The 18,066-nt window shown below is 42.8% G+C and overlaps 1 protein-coding gene across 1 annotated transcript in view; it reads left to right on the top strand.

Moving 5' to 3' along the window:
- cog3 (component of oligomeric golgi complex 3) overlaps positions 1-3,606 on the top strand; it is a 48,821-nt gene extending 45,215 nt beyond the window's left edge. Inside the window, exon 22 of the mRNA XM_078559506.1 lies at positions 643-3,606. Coding sequence (XP_078415632.1) covers positions 643-672 — 30 coding nt within the window. The 3' untranslated portion in view covers positions 673-3,606. The remainder of the gene's footprint in view (positions 1-642) is intronic.
- Positions 3,607-18,066: the final 14,460 nt, after the last annotated feature.

The following is an 18,066-nucleotide window of genomic DNA, read 5'->3' as shown; positions in this document are numbered from 1 at the left end:
TTGGGATTAAATCTGTCATCTTGCATAAGGAGTTGATATAGTTCATTTGTTTCTAAAGTGCGTTTTGAAGCATATATAATTACATAGAATGTACAGCACAGAAAAAGGGCATTTGGCCCAACAGATTTGTGCTGGTGTTTGTGCTCCACATGGTACATTTTTATATTCAGTTAACATGAAAGGGGCTGTATTGAGGTACGCTCACCCCTTCACGAAACTAATTGGATTGGGGATCTTGCATTTGATTTAAAGCTGTATTGCTCCAGTGAATTTTAACGCCAAAGAGGCCAGTTCTTGACTTGTAAAACCATCCTGACGACTCACTTTCCTTATGTGTATAAGGAATCTATATCTTGATTTAAAAGTTCATGACTGCTTCATTAAAAGGGATGTGCTCTCCAGAATGTTGCTGACTTTTTTCCCGTTCAGTGTGTTACAGCAGTGACCTGAAGAGGAAAAGGCCAAATCTGGAGAGCTTACTTGGGGTTGGAAATGCAGTTCTCTTAAAATTCAAGTTGTATAAATTGTTGGACCCGTTTCCTCCATGTAGTTTGAACCAGGAACAGGGCAGAAACTTGCAGATTCCTTTTGTCCTTGTCCTTTAAAAATGGCCCTAACTTTATCTTTTCCTTTTTCTTGCAGATAAACCTGTTATTGTCTGCTCCAAATTAGAATCACTGTCTCACAGTCGGGAGAAAAAATGGGGACATGTCTGACAACTTAAAACTGGACATCAACTAGTCTAGGGAAAAGCACTGAGCGAGTTGGAAGGTATTTGGAATGAAATTCTTGGCTGAAGGGAGTTTCAAAGAATACTTACTCTAATATGTAGCCACTGCAGAACACCACTGCCTAAAAGCAATGGCTGTTTGATGGAAGAATTTGACATAACACCATTTACCTGTTCATCACCTCAAAGCTACAGTCTGGTCTTAAACTGAGAGCCCACCTGTTCGCAATTTCAGGTAAAAAGTGACCTGACCTATTGTCAGTTCTGAAATGTCTGACTTGCCTACCAAAGACACGTGCTTCATCACTGAAGAGGCTGGAATTACCTGAAGTGGTTGATCATTTCACAAAAGCCAGAGGGATTTTTTTTTTGCCCTTGTATGTGTATTTGTATATTTTCTTTACTCAGTATGGGATTGTACATTAAACTGAAGAACTGTGATTGAAATTGGTACAAAAATGGTGATGGTTGCAAAAGTTAAGTAAATGAACGTTGATGTGATATTAAAGGGAGTATTGAAGTGTCTTGTACTGGAGCACAGTTTAGAGTGACTCCCCTTTTATTCTTTGTGTTAGTATTGTGTAAACCACAGTGTCAGCTGTTTTTTAAACCCCCATATTTTGCCTGACAAGCTAAGGGATGTTCATGTTAGGAAATGGAGCTCTTCCCATTTCAGGTACCCAGTATTAGTATTGAGGTATAGCACAGTTAGGTGTAGTGTCAATCTCTCTCTACTCTGCCACAGTACCATAGCTCAGCTCCAAACCACCTCAACAGAGGCAGTCCTCCTTTCCATTGCCCAGCCTTTTGAGTGTCATTGCCAATTAATGCTGGATTAACAATCGGATCGAGACTGTGCAAATTCGTGTCACTTAAGAGGAGCCTCATCAGTCTGGGCTGGAGTTTAAGTCCAGGTCCAGAAGTGAAAGACTAGTGTCTAAACATGCTGCAAGTTCCCTATCAACAGTTTTCTCCATAGTGCTGCAGAGGTTGTATTGAGATGAGGTGGAGGCAGTGAGATTTCCCAGGGTTTATACTTAAAAGCTGCCTTGGCACAGCCCATGCGTTGGTTAGTGATGAATTACCAAGCCAGTGCTGGACTGGGGTTCTTCTGTTCTTGTACATTATGCTGTAGCTGTTTTGCACCTGTTCAGTGCAAACTAATTTTGCTTTGTCGCCCAGCCTGGAACCACCTTCGTTCAGTAAGGGAACTGCAGTGTGCTTAGGTATCTGTGCACTATCCCATCCGCCTGATTACTGAAGCATATCCAGTACAAGTCACAGTTACAAATACAAGTTGTAGCTATTATGAATATTGGCTCATAGATGACTCACTGTAGGAGTTTTCCTTAGTCATGAATTGTATATAAATTACACTTCCAGATACAAGCATTTGTATTGTAAATAAACAACTGAAGCAACCCTAGGTTCTCAGGTTTCAAACTTCATAAAATTGTACTTTGAAGATCCCTTGATAAATGTTTCAACGTTATCTGATTTAACTTAACTAAAATAAAACAGACTGTTAAGTGAACACGGGTTAATTGGAATAAGGTCCCTTTTCATTGATGAATCAATTGCATGTCCCTTATCACTACTGTAAATTATGTTGTAAATTGTCTGAGGATTTTATTGCACTGCGATAAAGCTTGATTTAATAAACACATGACAAAGATTTACCCCATATAGTAATCCTGAAATAAAAGCATCAAATTAATTTGCTGTTTGGTCACTGACAACAGTGAAAGCTTCATTTATCCCATTTCTCCATGTGCTTTAAACATTCAGCTCCAATGTTAATTGGGCCAGTAATTAGTACAAATGTATGAAGAGCCATTCATCAATCTTTCACTATTGTATCTCTTGCACGGACAAATGATTGTCATCGGAATAACTCGATTGGAAATGATAAAATGGTGTGTGTTTGTATTGGGGTGGGGTGGGATCACAGTTGGGAATCAGCTTCAGTGAAATTCGAGTTCTTTGGAATTGAAGTGTCTGTTTTCAGTTGGTTTTGTGATAAAGTATTTCTCCATGCAACTCCCCATTTCCTCGGTGGGTAATTCTGTGTGACCATCAGAGACCAGGGAAGTCCAAGGTTAGGTCTCTGTTCTGTGCTGAGCTAGCTAATCTAAGGTACGGCAGTCAATGAGTAGAATGCCGAGCTTTCCCTTCCTCTCTCGCGTGTGTGTGGTCAGGGATGATACTGGAGGACCAGAGCCCTATGTCAGCATGAGTTACTCCTGTAGTGAGGAGTTTAAAACGTCCTTAACTGCTTTAGATGCAGCAGTGACCTATTCCACATGTCGTCCAGTAGGGAGCAGGATTCTGTGGGGTTGAAATCTACATGTTTTGCTTTAGTGATGTGTCCAGAAAGTTTAAGTTCTGTTAACACCTGTTCTAACAAATGAATTTGTGTTAAAACAGCTTGCATTGAAACACATTGTGTAACATGAATGTATATGTTGTGAAATAACAATGATTTTCTCTACAAAATAATAAGGGGGAAATGCACGATGTACATAGTTGGTTTCCTTGTATGGAATGAAATGACATTTTACTACAGTGTATATAATTGGGCAGGGGTGTGGCAGTACAGTTACTATAAAAGGTATATTTGCATTTTATACTTTAGAACTTTTTTTTAAGTTTGTCTCCTAGTTGATGCTTTCAGTGGTCTATTCCAGAGATGATTAGAGACAGCTAACACAAGGACCCAATTTACTGATTCTGATTACATTATTTTTGTTTGCTGACATGTTTTAAAGGGTTTACATATGTAAATTGTATGTACATAATGAGATTAATAATATAAACTTGCTTTCCCACCCGTTCTCGATGCAATCTAATAGTTTTAATAAAATGTTTTCAAGGAAGTGTGTGCTGCTTTTGAACTCACCTTGTCTTAAGATGCTTGCAGAATGGTTTTAACCGAAATTAATGCAGCGTTTCAGTGATGAAATCAATAACTTATATTTGTATAGGAACTTTAAGGTAAGAAAATATCCCAAGGTGATTCATAGGACCTTGAGAAAACAAAGTATGGCTCCGAGTTACATGAGATATAAGGTCAGATGACCAAAAGCTTGGACAGAGGTTTCATTAAGTGTCTTAAAGGTGGAAAGTGAGGTAGAAAGATGGCGATATAAAAATCAGGGATGCTCTGTGTGGAATTAGAATCTCATAGGGGTTTTGGGACTGGAAGAGATTGCAGAAATAGGGAGGGGCGAGGCCATGGAAAGGTTTGTAAACAAGGATGAGAATCTTAAAATGAAGACATTGCTTGACCAAGAGCCAATGTAGGTTAGTGAGCACAGGAGTGATGGGTGAATGAGACTTGGTGCAGTTAAGGTATGGACAGCAGAGTTTTGGATGACTTCCAAATTTATGGAAGGAAGAATGTGGGAGACCAGCCAGGTGTTGGTTTAAAATAGCCAAGTCTAGAGGTAATGAAGGCATGAATGAGCGTTTCAGCAGCACATGATCTATGGAGGTGGAAAAGGTGGTGTAAATAGTGATCAGAAGCTCATCTCAGGATTAAGATTGCAACAGACTGGTATAGCCCCAGGTTGTTGTCAGGGAGAAGGATGGAGTCAGTGGCTAGCAAATGGAGTTTTGTGCAGGGACCAAAAACAATAGTTACTCAATATTGGAGGCAATTTCTTCTTATCCAATATTAACGCTGGTATGCAATTTGATAATTTAGCAACATTGGAGGAGTTGAGAGAGGTGGTGGTGGTGGGTGACATGTGAAAATTAACACTACTTTTGGATGATGTAACCAAGGGGCAGTAGATAGATAAGAAAAAGAAGGGAGCCAAGAATAGATGCTTGGGGGACACCAGCGGTATCAGCATAGTTGCAGGAAGAGAAGGCATTGCAAGTGACACTCTGGTTATAATTAGATAGATAAGAATGGAACCAGGTGAGTGCAGTCCCACCCAGCTGGACAATGTTGGAGAAGGACAGTATGGTCAACCATGTCAAAGCTGCTACTTGAAAGAAATTCAGCATGAAATTTGGAAAAGTCAACGTTGAAACCGGAGAAAGTTATGGTTTTTTAAAAACTTACATACTGACTCTGTCAGTACTTGACTTTTAAGCTTTACTATCGAATTGAAGGCCCAAAATGGACATATCCTGGACTGTCACCCTCATATCAATTGTCCTTAAATAGTCTGTTTAATGTAAACCCATAGGCCAGGTTTCTCTGCCCCTTTGCTTGCCCCATTATAGTGACTGGAAGGAAGATTATGGACAGTCAAAGTTAGCACAAAATGGCTCTATTTTCATCACAGTTGCAACACCTTGCAATATGTTTTGAATTTTCCCAAATGATTATATGAAACATCAGTGCTCATTGCTGCCTTCATTTCTGTATGTTGATGCAAAGGCAAAATAGTGCCAATGCTGGGAATCTGAAATAGAAACCGAAAATGCTGGCATTGCTCATGTCAGGCAGCACCCGTGGAGAGAGGAAAAGTTTCAAGTCGTTGACCTTTCTGGGTCTGACAAAAGTGAGAGATTTAATAGATTTTAAGCAAGTACAGAGATAGGGAAGGGACAAGATAGGAAAAAGGGAAGGTCTGTAATAGGGTGAAAGGCAAGAATGTTTAAATGACAAAAGGCAGAAATGGATGGTAAAGGGACAAGTAAAGAAACTAAAGTGAATCTAGAGGAAGTGTAAATGGCAACAGCAGAAACATTATCAGCACCTCCTGTCAAAAAAATGGGAGCAATGGTCATGACCTGGAATTCTTGAACTCTTGAGTTCAGAAGGCTTGTAAAGTGCTTATTCAAAAGGATGGTGCTGTTCTTGGAGCTTGCACTGAGTTTTGTTGGAATAGCTTAGGAGGCAGAGGTGGGAAAGAGAATTAAAGTGGCAAGTGACTGCAAGCTCATGGTCATACTTGCAAACTTTTTTATTCATTCATGGGATATGGGCATCGCTGGCTACGTCAGCGTTTATTGCCCATCTCTAATTGCCTTTGAGAAGGTGGTGGTGAGCTGCCTTGAAGCACTTCAGTCCATGTGTTGTAGGTACACCCACTGTGCTGTTAGGGAGGGAGTGCCAGGATTTTGACCCAGCGACAGTGTAGGAACGGTGATATATTTCCAAGTCAGGATGGTGAGTGGCTTGGAGGGGAACTTCCAGGTAGTGGTGTTCCCATGTGTCTGTTGCCCTTGTCCTTCTAGATGGTAGTGGTCATGGGTTTGGAAGATGCTGTCTAAGGAGCCTTGGTGAATTCCTGCAGTGCATCTTGCAGATGGTACATGCTGCTGCCACTGTGCATTGCTGGTTGAGGGAATGAATGTTTGTGGATGTGGTGCCAATCAAGCGGGCTGCTTTGTCCTGGGCGGTGTCAAGCTTCTTGAGTGTTGTGGGAGTTGCACTCATTCAGGCAAGTGGGGACTATTCCATCACACTCCTGACTTGTGCCTTGTCAATGGTGGACAGGCTTCGTGGAGTCAGGAGGTAAGTTACTCGCTGTAGGAATCCTAGCCTCTGACCTGCTCTTGTAGCCACAATGTTTAGATAAGTTCCATTCAGTTTCTGGTCAATGGTAACCCTGAGAATGTTGACAGTGGGGGAATTCAGCGATGGTAATGCCATTGAATGTCAAGGGACAATGGTTAGATTCCCTCTTGTTGGAGTTGGTCATTGCCTGGCACTTGTGTGGTGCGAATGTTACTTGCCACTTGTCAGTTAAAGCCTGGATAATGTTCAGGTCTTGCTGCATTTGGACATAGACTGCTTCAGTATCTGAGAGTCGTGAATGGTGCTGAACATGTGCAATCATCAGCGAACATCCCCACTTCTGACCTTATGATGGAGGGAAGGTCATTGATGAAACAGCTGAAAATGGTTGGGCCTATGACACTACCCTGAGGAACTCCTGAATGGAGGTGTTCACTAAAGTGATCACCTAACCTTAGTTTGGTCACCCCGACGTAGTTGTATTGCGAACAGTAAATAGAGTACATTAAATTGAAAGAAGTAAAAGTAAGTCACAGTTTTGCATGGTTGGTGTTTCAGGCCCAAGACAGTGTTTAGAATACAATGTATATACCCTTGTATGTCATAGAATCATTTACCCCCTCCCTTTGCACTATAAAAGAATAGATTTTTCACATCCTCTGCACTTGGATGGGAAGATTTTATGGAAGGGTTGGGATGTTGAGGGTGATAGAGGAATGGACCAGAGAATTGTGGAACGAGCAGTCCCTTTGAAATGCTGAAAGGGGAGGGGAGATGTGTTTGATGGTGGCATCACACTGGAGGATCTGGAAGTGATGGAAGATGATATTGCATTATTAGTTAAGGAGTCCGTTACTGCAGTAAGGAGAGATGATATCTTGGAGGGGGCATCGAATGAAGCTTTGTGGGTAGAGTTTAGGAATAAAAAAGGGACAACCACATTATTAGGTGTTTATTATAAACCCCCAGATAGTCAGTGGGAAATTGAGGAGCAAATACGTGCACAATTTGTGGAGGTGTGTAAAAACAATAACAATAGGGTAATAATATTAGGTGATTTCAACTTTCCCAACATTAATTGGGATAGACATAGTGTTAAGGGCTTGGATGGAGTGGATTTCTTAAAATGTATACAGGAGAACATTTTAGGTCAATATGTAGAGGGTCCAACAAGGGACGGTGCATTGCTGGACCTAATTCTGGGGAATGAAGCCAGACAGGTGGCTGAGGTGGTGGTGGGCGAGCATTTTAGTGATAGCGACCACAACATGGTACAGTTTAAATTTGTTATGGACAAAAAAATCGACAAGTTGCAAAAAAATGTTTTGGATTGGGGGAGAGTGGATTTTAGTAAATTAAAGCAGGATCTGGCCAAAGTAGACTGGGAACAGTTACTTGTGGGGAAATCTACAGAGGAGCAGTGGGGGCATTCAAAAAGGAAATGGGGAACAGGCTCAACATGTTCCCTCTAGGGTGATAGGAAGGAGTAACAAGCCCAGAGAACCATGGATGATCAGAGATATTCAGGTTACAATGAGAAGGAAAAGAGAGGCTTTTAGCAGGTACAAGGGAAGCAAATCAGCAGAGGCATTGGTGGAGTACAGAAAGTGCAGGGTGAAGCTTAAGAAAGCAACTAGGAGAGGAAAGAGGGTATATCAGAAAGCTCTGGCTGGTAAAAGTAGGGAAAATCCCAAGATATTCTATATCAATGGGAAGAGGATAACCAGGGAAAGAGTAGGGCCCATCGCTAGAGTGTTGAATGATTACCTCACGTCCATCTTCACCCAAGAGAATGAGGATGAAGGTATCGAACTCGGGGAGAGAGACTGCGAGGTTCTTAAGCAAATTGATATAGGGAATGACAAGGTATTGGAGGTGTTGGCAGGCTTAAAAGTGGACAAATCTCCAGCTCTGGATGATTTGTGTCCCAGACTGCTGAGGGAGGCAAGGGAGGAGATCGCAGGGACTCTGACCCAAATTTTTAATTCCTCTCTGGCCACGGGGGAGGTGCCAGAGGACTGGAGAACAACTAATGTGGTTCCACTACTTAAGAAGGGTCATAGAGATAAGCCAGGGAACTACAGGCCAGTGAGTCTCACGTCAGTGGTAGGGAAACTATTGGAGAAATTTCTGAAGGACAGAATCTATCTCCACTTGGAGAGGCAAGGTTTGATCAGGGAAAGTCAGCATGGCTTTGTTAGAGGGAGGTCATGCCTAACAAATTTGATTGAATTTTTTGAGGAGGTGACCAGGTGTGTAGATGAGGGGAGTGCAGTTGATGGAGTCTATATGGATTTCAGCAAAGCCTTTGACAAGGTCCCACATGGGAGACTTATAAAGAAGGCAAAGGCACATGGGATACAGGGTAATTTGATAAGGTGGATTCAAAATTGGCTTAGTTGTAGGAGGCAGAGGGTGATGACAGAAGGATGCTTTAGTGACTGGAAGCCAGTGTCCAGTGGCGTACCATAGGGGTCTGTGCTGGGTCCCCCATTATTTGTCATTTATATAAACGACATAGACGACTACGTGGGGGGTAGGATTAGTAAGTTTGCGGATGACACAAAGATTGGCTGGGTAGTTAACAGTGAGGTTGAGTGTCTTGGGCTACAGGAAGATATAGACAGGATGGTCAAATGGGCAGATAAGTGGCAGATGGAATTTAACCCTGAAAAGTGAGAGGTGATATACTTTGGAAGGAGTAATTTGACAAGGAAATATTCAATGAACAGCATGGCACTAGGAAGTTCTGAGGAACAAAGGGACCTTGGCTTGTGTGTCCATAGATCTCTGAAGGCAGCGGGGCATGTTAGTGGGGTGGTGAACAAGGCATATGGGACACTTGCCTTTATCAATCGAGGCATAGATTACAAAAGTAGGGAGGTCATGTTGGAGTTGTATAGAACCTTGGTGAGGCCACAGCTGGAGTACTGTGTGCAGTTCTGGTTGCCACATTATAGGAAGGATGTGATTGCACTGGAGGGGGTGCACTGGAGGATGTTGCCTGGGATGAAACATTTAAGTTATGAAGAGAGGTTGGATAGACTTGGGTTGTTTTCATTGGAGCAGAGAAGACTGAAGGGCGACCTGATCGAGGTGTACAAGATTATGAGGGGCATGGACAGGGTGGATAGGGAGCAGCTGTTCCCCTTAGTTGAAGGGTCAGTCACAAGGGGACATAAGTTCAAGGTGAGGGTCAGGAGGTTTAGGGGGAATGTGAGGAAAAACTTTTTTACCCAGAGGTGGTGATGGTCTGGAATGCACTGCCTGAGAGAGTGGTGGAGGCGGGTTGCGTCTGGTTGCCTCTGGTCCTAGACTCTCTCACAAGGGGAAACATCTACCCTGTCAAGCTCCCTAAGAATCTTAATAAGGTCACCTCTCATTGGTCTAAACTCCAATGAATACAGGCCCAACCTACTCAACGTCTCCTCGTAAGAAAACCCCTCCATACCTGGGATCAACCTCGTGAACCTTCTCTGGACTGCCTCCAATGCCAGTATATCTTTCCTTAGATAAGGGGACCAAAACTGTTCACAGTATTCTAGGTGTGGTCTAGCTGGTGCCTTGCATAGTTTTAGCAAGGCTTCCCTATTATACTCCAAACCCTTTGAAATAAAGGCCAACATTTCATTTGCCTTCCCTATTACCTGCTGAACTTGTATGCTAGCTTTTAGTGATTCCTGCACAAGGACCCCCAAATCCCTCTGTGCTGCAGCTTTCTGCAGTCTTTCTCCATTTAAATAATATTCAGCTCCTCTATTCTTCCTGCCAAAGTGCATAACATCACAATTTGCCACATTGTATTCCATCTGCCAAGTTTTTGCCCACTCTCTTAACCTATCTCCCTCTGCAGACTCTTTGTGTCATCCTCACCACTTGCCTTCCCACCTATTTTTGTCATCCGCAAACTTGGCATTAGTACATTGACTTCCTTCATTCAAGTCATTAATATATATTGTAAATAGTTGTGGCCCCAGCACTGATTCCTGTGGCAATCCACTAGTTACAGGTTGCCATCCTGAAAATGCCCCCCTTATCCCAACTCTCTATCTTCTATTAGTTAGCCAGTCCTTTACCCATGCTAATATACCATCCCCAGATCCATGGGCTCTTATCTTATTAAGTAGCCTTACGTGCGGTACCTAATCAAACGCCCTTTGGAAATCCAAATATATTACATCCGCTGGTTCCCCTTTATCTAACCTGCTGTTACCTCCTCAAAGAATTCTAATAAATTTGTCAGGCATGATTTCCCCTTCTTGAAGCACTGCTGACTCCGCTTGATTAGATTATGTATTTCTAAATGCTCTGCTATCACATCCTTTATAATAGACTCTAACATTTTCTCAATAACAGATGTTAAGCTAACTGGCCTATAGTTACCGTTTTTTTGTCTCCCTCCCTTTTTGAATAAGGGTGTTACGTTGGCAGTTTTCCAATCTTTTCCAGAATCTAAGGACTCTTGGAAGATTACTACCAGTGTATCCACTATCTCTGTAGCTACTTCGTTTAATATCCTAGGATGCAACCCATCAGGTCCAGGGGACTTATCGGCCTTTAGCCCCATTAGTTTCCCTAGTATATTTTCGCTAGTGATAGTTATTGTATTTATTTCCTCCCCACCTCTTTTGCCCCTTGATTATCTAGTATTTTGGAATGCTATTAGTGTCTTCTACCGTGAAGACTGATGCAAAGTATTTATTCAACTCCTCTACCATTTCCTGGTTCCCCATTATTATTTCCCCAGCCTCATTCTTTAAGGGGCCTATGTTCACTTTGGCCCCGTTCTTCCTTTTGATATATTTAAAGAAGCTCTTACTGTCCATTAATATCTTACTTGCTAGTTTACCCTCAAACATTATTTTCTCCCTCCAATTTTTTTGATCATCTTTTGTTGGTTTTTAAAACTTTCCTGATCCTCTGACTTACCACCAATCTTTGCCTCATTGTATGTTTTTTCTTTCAATTTGATACTATCCTTAACTTTCTTGGTTAACCATGGTTGGTTTATCCCCTTCCTAGAATCCTCCTTCCTCACTGGGATATATCTTTGTTGTGAGTCATGAACTATTTTCTTAAACATCTGCCATTGTTCATCAACTGTCTTTTCTGCTGAACTCTTTTTCCAGTCTACTCCAGTCAACTCTGCCCTCATTCCTTTGTAAGTTTAGCACAGTTGTTTCCAATCCAAGTTTCTCACTCTCAAACTGAATGCTAAATTCTACCATGTTATGGTCATTGTTTCCTGGGGGATCTTTTACTCTGAGATCATTTATTAAACCTGCCTCATTACACATTACCAGATCCAAAATAGCCTGATCTCTGGTTGGATCCACAACATATTGTTCTAAGAAACTATCCCGAATACACTCGATGGGCAGAAATTTGCTCTTGGCGTGTGGGATCAATGGGGGCGATCGGGAAGCTGACCGCCGCCAGAGATCGGCACCGCTACGCGATTTCATGCGGGCGGGCCAATTAAGACCCGCCTAGCGTGGAATGCAAGCAGCAGCGCTGAGCGCTGCCTGTGCGGGGCGGGGAGGGGGGCGGTGAGGAGGGCGAAGCAAAATACCTGTTTAGCTCATTCGCCATCTCCCTTGGAACTTTTATTTCTCATTGGAACATTTATATTTTGCTTATTCTGAAATATCCCTTTAAATATATGCCACTGAACACTTCTTTGACATATCCCTTAACCTCATTTGCCAGTTCACTTTGCTTTTATGCGCCCATAATTGTCCCTATTTAAGTTTAAAATACTAGTCTTGGACACACTCCCTCAAAATGGATGTAAAATTCAATCATGTGATGATTGCTGCTACCTAGGGGTGCCTTCATTAGGAGGTCATCAATTAATCTCATCTCATTGCTCAATACCAGGTCTAGTATAGCCTGCTATGTAGTTGGCTCCAGAACATGCTGCTCTAAGAAACTATCCTGAAAACATTCTGGGCAGAATTTTACCCTTGGTGTGTGCAATAGGCGGGGGCGGGCAGGGGTGGTCAGGAAACCGACTGCCAACCGCAATCGCCAGCGCATCGCGATTTCACGCCGGCGGGTCAGTTAAGGCCTGCCCAGCGTGATATGCAAACAGCAGCGCTGAGCGCTGCCTGTGTGGGCAGAGGGGAGGAGGGCGAGCAGGCCTAGTGTGAACTTCACGCATGTGCGTGAGAGAGTGCTGAATAACCTTTCTGAGGCAGGCAGCTGCCTCAGGGAAATGAAGAGATATTTAAATAAATAATAAACAACAGAAAAATATAATGAAACATGTCCCCTCATGTGACTCTGTCACATGAGCAGGGACGTATTTTAAATTAAAAAATAAACTTTTCATTTTATTTGTATTAGTTCTTGGAAACCTCATCCCGCCCGTGGTTGAGGTTTCCAAAAAATGCAAACGCCGCTAGGCCTTTTTGCCTGCCTGCCAACCGTTAGATTGAACGGGCAGTGAAAAATTAACATCAGTTGATAACTTCATGGCTTTAATAGGCCTTTTAATTGTTGGCGGGCCGCTGCCAGCTCTGGCGCGCGCCTGCCGGCCAATCACATGACTGTGTGTTGACGTTGGCACACTCCGCTGACATCATTGCGTGTCATTTCACACTTGGTCGGGTTGGGTGTGCACCCACCCGCCGAGCAAAAATCCTGCCCTCTATGACCTCCTCATCTATGCTACCTTTGCCCATCTGATTTTTCCAGTCTCTATGTAGATTAAAATCCCCCATGATTATTGCTGTACTTTCTGGCAAGCTCCCATTCTCTCTTCTTTTATACTCTCTCCTACTGTGTAGTTGCAATTACACCACTCCCACCAGTGACTTCTTGCCGTCATCATTCCTCATCTCAACCCAAACCGCTTCTACACCCTGGTTTCCTGAATTTAGGTCATCCCTTTCTAATGTGCTATTACCATCATTAATTAGCAGAGCCATCCTGCCACCTTTTCCTAACTTCTTGTCCTTTCTAAATGTCACATACCCTTCAATATTCAGGTCCCAATCTACGTCACCCTGTAGCCATGTCTCTGTAATGGCTATCAGATTGTACTTATTTATTTCTATTTGTGCTATCAGTTCAACTGTTTTGTTTCAAATGCTAAGTACATTTAGATACAGAGTCTTTAGTTTTTCCCTTTTATTATTTTTGTAGCATCTAGCCTCATCTGTTGATTTACTCTTAGATTTATACTCTCTGTTCCTTCCTGTCACAGTCTATCATTTCCCATATTAATACCTGTCTCTCTTGTCTTGTTTCTACTCAAATTTGATCCCTTGCCTCCACTATTCAGTTTAAAACCCTCTCTACTTCCTTAGTTAGTCGGCTCACGGGGACACCAGTCCCAGCATGGTTCAGATGTGGACCGTCCCAATAGTATAGCCACCACTTTCCCCAGTACTGGTGCCAGTGCCCCACAAACCGGAACCCACTTCTCCCACACCACTCTTTGAGCCACGCATTCATTTCTCTAATCTTATTTGCCCTATGCCAATTTGCATGTGGCTCAGGTAATAATCCAGAAATTATTACCTTCGAGGTTCTGCTTCTTAATTTGGTGCCTGGCTTGTCATACTATGTAGAGCCTCCTTCCTCATCCTGCCTATGTCATTGGTACCTACATGGACCACGACCACTGGATCCTCCCCCTCCCATTGCAAGTTCCTCTCCAGCCCTGAGCAGATGTCCTGAACCCTGGCACTGGGTAGGCAACAAAGCCGCCTGGACTCTCACTCTTTGCTACAGAGACCAGTGTTAATCCCGCTTACTACACTGTCCCCTACTACCACTACATTCCTTATTGCTCCCCCCACTTGGATGGTTTCCTGTACCACGATGCCATGGTCAGTTTGCTCATTCACCCTTCAGCTCCTGCTCTCATCCAACAAGCTGAGAGAACCTCAACCTGTTGGACAATTGCAGAGGCTCACACTCCTGTGCTCCTGCCCTCTGGGTCCCCTTACCTGCCTCACTCACAGTCACACCCTCCTGGCCCTGGCCACTGACCAAATCCGAAGACCCTATTCTAAGTGACGTGACTGCCTCCTGGTATAAAGCATCCAGGTAACTTTCCCCCCACTGAAGTGTCGCAATGTCTGCAACTCAGCCTCCAGCTCAATGACCCTGAGCTGAAGTTCCTCAAGCCGCAAACATTTACTACAGACGTGTTTGCCCTCGATCACAATGTTATCCAGGAGCTCCCAAATGCTGCAGCCTTGACACATCACCTGTCCTGCCATCCTTAATGTATTTTAAATAATTACTTAATTATATTAATCACCTATTATCCTGGCTGTAACACTGAAGATCTGTGCTCCAGAACTAGTCGAGCCCTTAGCCAAGCTGTTCCAATACAGCAACAACACTGGCATCTACCCAGCAATGTGGAAAATTGTCCAGGTATGCCCTGCCCACAAAAAGGATAAATCCAACCCGGCAATTACTGCCCATCTCGATCATCAGCAAAGTGATGGAATGTGTTGTCAACAGTGCTAGTAAGTGGCACTTACTCAGCAAGAACCTGCTCATCAATGTTCAGTTTGGGTTCCACAAGGACCACTTGACTCCAGACCTCGTTATAGCTTTGGCCAAACATAGACAAAAGAGCTGAACTCCAGAGGTGAGGTGAAAGTTACTGTCCTTGACATCAAGGCAGCATTTGACCGAGTGTGACATCAAGGAGTCCTAATAAAATTGAAGTCAGTGGGAATCAGGGGGAAAACTCTTCACTGTCAAACCTAGCTCAAATTAAGATGGTTGCAACTGTTGGAGGTCAATCATCTCAGCCCCAGGACATCACTGCAGGAGTTCCTCAAGGCAGTGTCCTAGGCCCAACCATCTTCAGTTGCTTCATCAATAACCTCCCTACCATCATAAGGTCAAAAGTGGGAATGTTCACTGATAATTACGCAGTGTTCAGTTCCCTCAAATAATGAATCAGTCTGTGCCCGTATGCAGTTTTGGAATTTCCCAGGATTCTTGCAGTAGCAACATTCAGACTTGGGCTGATAAGTGGGGAGTAAGGTTCATACTACACAAGTGCCAGGCAATGACCATCTCCAACAAGAGAGAGTCTAGCCATCACGATGTTCAAAGGCATTGTCATCATTGAACCTTCACTATCAACATCCAGGGGTCATAACTGACCAGGAACTGAACTGACTAGCCATATAAATACTGTGGCTACAAGAGCAGATCAGAGGCTGAAAATTTGTGGCGAGCAACTCACCCCCTGACTCCCCAAAGCCTGTCCACCATCTACAAGGCACAAGTCAAGAGTGTAACGGAATACTCCCCAGTTCCCTGGATGAGTACAGCTCCAACAACATTGAAGAAGCTTGACACCATTCAGGACAAAGCAGCCCGCTTGATTGGCACCCTTTCCACCACCTTAACCATACACTCTTTCCACCACAGGCACAGATTGCTTGTAGTGTTAACCGTTTCAAGATGCACTGCAAAAACTCGCTAAGGCTTCTTTGACAACACCTTCTAAACCTGTGGCCTGTACTACCTAGAAGAATAGTTAGAGGGGAACTTGCAGGTGGTGGTGTTCCCATACAAGTCACACACCATCCTGATTGGCAACTATATCACTGCTTCTTCATTGTCACTGGGTCAAAATCCTGAAGCTCCTTCCATAATAAGTGTAGATTTACTTATACCTGCAGCAGTTCAAAATGGTGGCTCATCATCACCTTCTGAAGGGAAATAAATGTTGACTGCATCCCATGAGCGAATTAAAAAGTCACCAGTAATTCCCCTCTTCACAATTTAAACTGTAGCAGTAAAACATACAAACAGATATAAGGATTGACTTCCCGAAAGTCAGAAAGTGACTATTTTAATGCTCTTTATATTGGTTAAATCACTTACCTTTTATCTGATGTGATTTCTGCCCCAGCTAAGAACCAATTGTTTTTATGTCCCTTTTGAAGGCATGCAGAGAGTCCACACACACACACACACACACTGGAAAAAGAAGAATCTCTAATATCAGGCTATTCTTATTCTTGCAGAGTTTTATAGCATATCCCCTGCTCCTCCCTAATCTGTCAACCTGAAATAATCCATCAAGAAACACACAACCCATCCCTTTCATGAATTTATAGACCTCTATCTGGTTGCATCTAAGTCTACTCTACCCTAAGTAGATCCGGGTGTTTAATGCTATCTAAATAAGTGAAGTTCTTTAAACTCAGAATCATTCTTGTGGTTCTCATCTGTCCTTTTCTAAGATCACTATGTGACTCACCAATGACTTGGGTATCAGCCCTGGCTGAGTTGGTAGCTTCTTCACCTCTGAGGCAGAAGATTGTGGTTTCACATCCCACACCAGAGATTTGAGCACAAAATCTAGCTGACACTCTAGTGCAGGGCTGAGGGAGTGCTGCACAGGCAGAGGTGCACCTTTCAGATGAGACATTAAACTGAGGCCCTGGCTGCCCTCTGAGGTGAACATTAACAATCCCATGGCATTATTTTGAAGAGCAGCAGGCAAGTTGTGCCCTGGCCAATATTTATCCCTCAATCAACATCACAAAAATAGATTATCTGGCCATTATCATATTGCTGTTTGTGGGAGCTTGGTGTGTAAATAGAATGCCGCATTTTTTAATTACAACAGCAACTACATTTAACTTCTTAATTGTCTGTAAAGCGTTTGAGGATATCCCGAGGTTGTGAAAGGTGTTATATAAATGCAAGTCTTCCTTTCTTATTTTGAGGGATACTGTTTAGTGCTCCAGATGCAATCTAATTAATGACCTGTATAATGACAGAATTTTTTTTGATTTGTATTGAATGGTTCTATTATTACAATCCAAATATACCCTGTTTGCTTTGGCTACAACACTTCTGCATTTCTCATGATTCAGTGATCTGTGTACAATAATACCTAGATCCTTTTCTCAACCACTTTCAGTTCACTTACCTGTGAGTTAACAATTCTGTGTTGGTTCTGCTCACTTGCATGATACTGCATTGATCTAGGCTAAATGTCATTTGCTGTTGTTTGGCCTAGTCCCCTAGCATATCTAAATCTTTTTTCGCAGAAGACTGTACACCTGCATCCCAACTTACCGTCAAAAATGTAAAATTGTACCCTGTTCAATTCCGATAGTGGGTCTACCATTCCTCTTACATTTAGAAACCTACTGGGTCACAATCAGGGAGCTATAAAACTCACTGGTTATGTTCAGGTATAAACAGACAATGGCATGAATCTCACTGACCACATTCAAGTAGTGGAGAACAGAGCATAAGTCTATCTAAGAGTTCATTAGTTGTGATTCTGTACTACAAAGTACGTACTGAGACTACCAGATATGAACAAGAATTGCCATATTGAGAATACATTGATAAATTTACAGTCTCTGCTGACGCAGTGTGTGAACCTCGTGAGATGGTGGCAGCAATGTCAACATTCTGAAAGTGTGGATTTTCATTGACGTTTCATTCGACGAAGGAGTGTGTGAATTTTCTGGTTCACCATCTTAAGATATTCCTCTTCCTTTGTGTCACCTGATTCTAATGCATGGAAATGTTCGAGGTCTCTCAGCTGTGTTGAAGTGAAGAAAAATGGAGAGAAAAAAGTGGTAAGAACGACTTTAACCTTGGCACTGTATAAATTATCTCAGCTCCCGTGGATGCACCAGGTAGCAGGGAAAATCAAACCACCAAGGGGAGCATCAATGGTGAGGAAAGCAGCTCACAAAATCAACAGTGTTGCGGTCCTAATGCTGATCCTCACTCCAGCTTAGCAAAGCTCCTGCATGGGATTGTTAAATTCAGTCCACAGACTGAAGGTTGTACTATCTTACATTTAAGAAGTAGTGACATCAACAGGTGCCATTTGCAATTC

This window comes from Cetorhinus maximus, chromosome 16 (assembly GCF_964194155.1).
Source record: "Cetorhinus maximus chromosome 16, sCetMax3.hap1.1, whole genome shotgun sequence".
Taxonomy (NCBI): Eukaryota; Metazoa; Chordata; class Chondrichthyes; order Lamniformes; family Cetorhinidae; genus Cetorhinus; species Cetorhinus maximus.
Note: the sequence above shows the minus strand (reverse complement) of the source record. Positions and strands in the feature narration are given on the sequence as shown.